Here is a 3,024-nt window from a genome sequence, read left to right on the forward strand (position 1 = left end):
TTTCCTCTGCTTCGTGCCTGGCCATGGCTTCTCTACCGCACACCACAATTCCAAACCCGCAACTCTCACTTTCCAAACAGTCTATTCCGATTGAATTCCACAAAGCATTCACAAGCCCATTTTACAAAACTTCAAGAAAATGCAAAAACCCATCAAATCTTGTACCAATCTTACTTTAGCCACATGTCCTCTCTGTGCAAACAAGGTCAAATTCAACAGGCTGTGGACTTGTTCGTTGAAATGGAGCTCAAAAACCTCCAAGTTGGCCCTGAAATTTACGGCGAGCTCCTTCAGGGGTGTGTCTACGAACGAGCTCTTCATACGGGTAAGCAAATTCACGCTCGGATTATAAAGAAAGGTGGCATATTTGCAATAAACGAGTACATTGAAACCAAGTTGGTGATTTTCTATGCAAAATGCGATGTTCCGGAGGCTTCAAATCGTTTGTTCCGAAGGGTAAGATTAAAAAACGTTTTTTCGTGGGCTGCTGTTATTGGATTGAATTGTAGGATGGGTTCCTATCAAGAGGCTTTGCTAGGTTTTAGGGAAATGCAAGAAAATGGATTGTTGCCTGATAATTTTGTTGTTCCAAATGTATTGAAGGCTTGTGGTGCTTTAGAGTGGATTGGGATTGGGAAAGGGGTTCATGGGTACGTGGTGAAGTTGGGTTGTAGTGGGTGTGTCTTTGTTGCTAGTAGTCTTGTGGATATGTATGGAAAATGTGGGGTTGTAGAAGATGCAAGGAAGGTTTTTGATGGTATGCCTGAAAGAAATGTAGTCACTTGGAATTCGGTGATTGTGGGTTATGTACAAAATGGTTTGAATGAGGAAGCTATTAAGGTGTTTTATGAGATGAGGGAGGCTGGTGTTGTACCCACTCACGTTACGGTATCGAGCTTACTTTCTGCTTCAGCTAATTTAGGTGCATTACAAGAGGGTAAACATGGACATGCACTAGCAGTTGTCTGTGGGTTAGAACTAAATACCAATTTGGGCAGTTCTCTTATTAACTTTTATTCCAAGGTTGGTTTGATTGAGGATGCTGAAATAGTTTTTAGCAAGATGCTTGAGAAAGATGTGGTCACATGGAATTTGCTCATATCTGGGTATGTGCAAGTGGGGGAGGTTGACAAAGCACTCAATGTTTGCCGTCGAATGAGACTTGCAAACTTGAGTTTTGACTCTGTGACTCTTTCAACCTTAATGTCTGCTTTTGCAGATACACGAAGTTTGAAATTTGGTAAGGTGGGACATTGCTATTGTATAAGGAACAACCTTGAATCCGACGTGGTTGTTGTGAGTAGCATTGTAGACATGTATGCCAAATGTGAGAAAATCGATTGTGCAAAACGAGTTTTCAACTCTTCATTTATAAGAGATCTTGTGCTGTGGAACACAATGCTGGCTGCTTTTGCAGAATTGGGTCATAGTGGTGAGGCCTTGAAAATGTTCTATCAGATGCAGCTAGAAAGTGTGCCACCAAATGTGATATCATGGAACTCTCTGATTTTAGGATTTTTGAAAAATGGCCAAGTCAATGAGGCTAAAGATATGTTTTGGCAGATGCAGTCCCTTGGAGTCCAGCCTAACCTGGTCACTTGGACTACACTGATCTCTGGTTTGGCTAAGAGTGGTTTTGGCTTCGAAGCAATTCTGACATTCCAGCACATGCAGGAAGCTGGAATTAAACCCAATGTTGTGAGCATTATTGGTGTACTATTGGCTTGCATAAATATGGCATCGTTGCAGAATGGAAGAGCCTTACATGGGCATTTGATAAGGCATTCCCTCTACACTTCAATTCCAATTGCAACCTCTTTAGTGGATATGTATGCTAAATGTGGTAATATAGATCAAGCAAAGAGGGTGTTCGATATGACTGAACACAAGGAGTTGCCTGTCTATAATGCAATGATTTCCAGTTATGCGTTACATGGTCAAGCTGTGGAAGCTCTTGCATTATATCAGGGCTTAAAGGAAGAAGGTGTAAAACCAGATAATATAACCTTTACTAATGCCTTATATGCATGCAGCCATGCCATGATGGTGAATGAAGGTTTGGAGCTTTTCTTTGATATGGTATCCAGTCACAATATAAATCCAAGTATAGAGCATTATGGCTGTATGGTTAATCTTCTTTCTCGGTGTGGCAATTTGGATGAAGCTTTTAGGCTTATTGGCACGATGCCATACAAGCCTGATGCACAAATGTTGGGATCATTACTTGCTGCTTGTAGAGAACACAATAAAATAGAACTAGAGGAATATTTATCCAATCAATTACTGAAATTACATCCAGACAATTCTGGTAACTATATAGCAATGTCAAATGCACATGCAGCTGCAGGAAGATGGGATGAGGTAACAAAGGTGAGGCAGTTAATGAAAGAAAGGGGCTTGAGAAAGATTCCGGGATGCAGTTGGATTCAAATCGGAGAAGAACTTCATGTGTTTGTTGCTGGTGACATATCACACCCTGAAACTGAAAAAATCTATATGACATTGGCTTTGTTGGGAATGGAAATGTCTTTTAGCTGATGTTTTCCTTCAAATCATACTCATTATTTTATTCTGATTAATGAACTTTGCGGTGGTGGTTATCTGCTATGACCCTCAGCCCTTGTCCAGGCTCCAACTGAGCACCTATGATGAATATATCCGCTCTTGAATGGAGAGCTCTCAGAGATGGGCATGCTTGTAAAATCTGAAACAAGACTATGGTGTATGGTGCAAACAAGTCAAGGGCAGTGCCAAATAATAAATTCATGAAGACTAAGGTTTGACTGGGAAGAAAAGACTCTGAGCAGAAGTTGCAAAATCAATTGAAAACTGTTGAAGATTTGTAAACATTCTTCATGTCAACTTTCCTGGGTGGGATCTGTAATTAGTTGGTGAACATAAACTTGTTTTTCAGTAGCTTTTTCTTTTTCTTTTCTCAGTTCGACACGATAGTTTAAAATTACATTTTCTGTTTAGTTTCTCTGTATCCAAAACTTCTTTCATTAAGTTATTTCTTTGGTCAGA

The 3,024-nt window shown here is 40.2% G+C and overlaps 1 protein-coding gene across 1 annotated transcript; it reads left to right on the forward strand.

Moving 5' to 3' along the window:
* CRR21 (Tetratricopeptide repeat (TPR)-like superfamily protein) lies at positions 1 to 3,024 on the forward strand. The gene has a single exon (XM_008244477.2). It carries the CDS (start codon positions 184 to 186, stop codon positions 2,536 to 2,538), a length of 2,355 nt encoding a protein of 784 aa, XP_008242699.2. The 5' UTR covers positions 1 to 183; the 3' UTR covers positions 2,539 to 3,024.

This window comes from Prunus mume, linkage group LG8, assembly GCF_029339155.1.
Source record: "Prunus mume cultivar Tortuosa linkage group LG8, ASM2933915v1, whole genome shotgun sequence".
NCBI lineage: Eukaryota > Viridiplantae > Streptophyta > Magnoliopsida > Rosales > Rosaceae > Prunus > Prunus mume.

Coding starts and splice junctions, on each gene's coding strand:
- CRR21 (XM_008244477.2), top strand. CDS start 184: ATGTCCTCTCTGTGCAAACAAGGTCAAATTCAACAGGCTGTGGACTTG.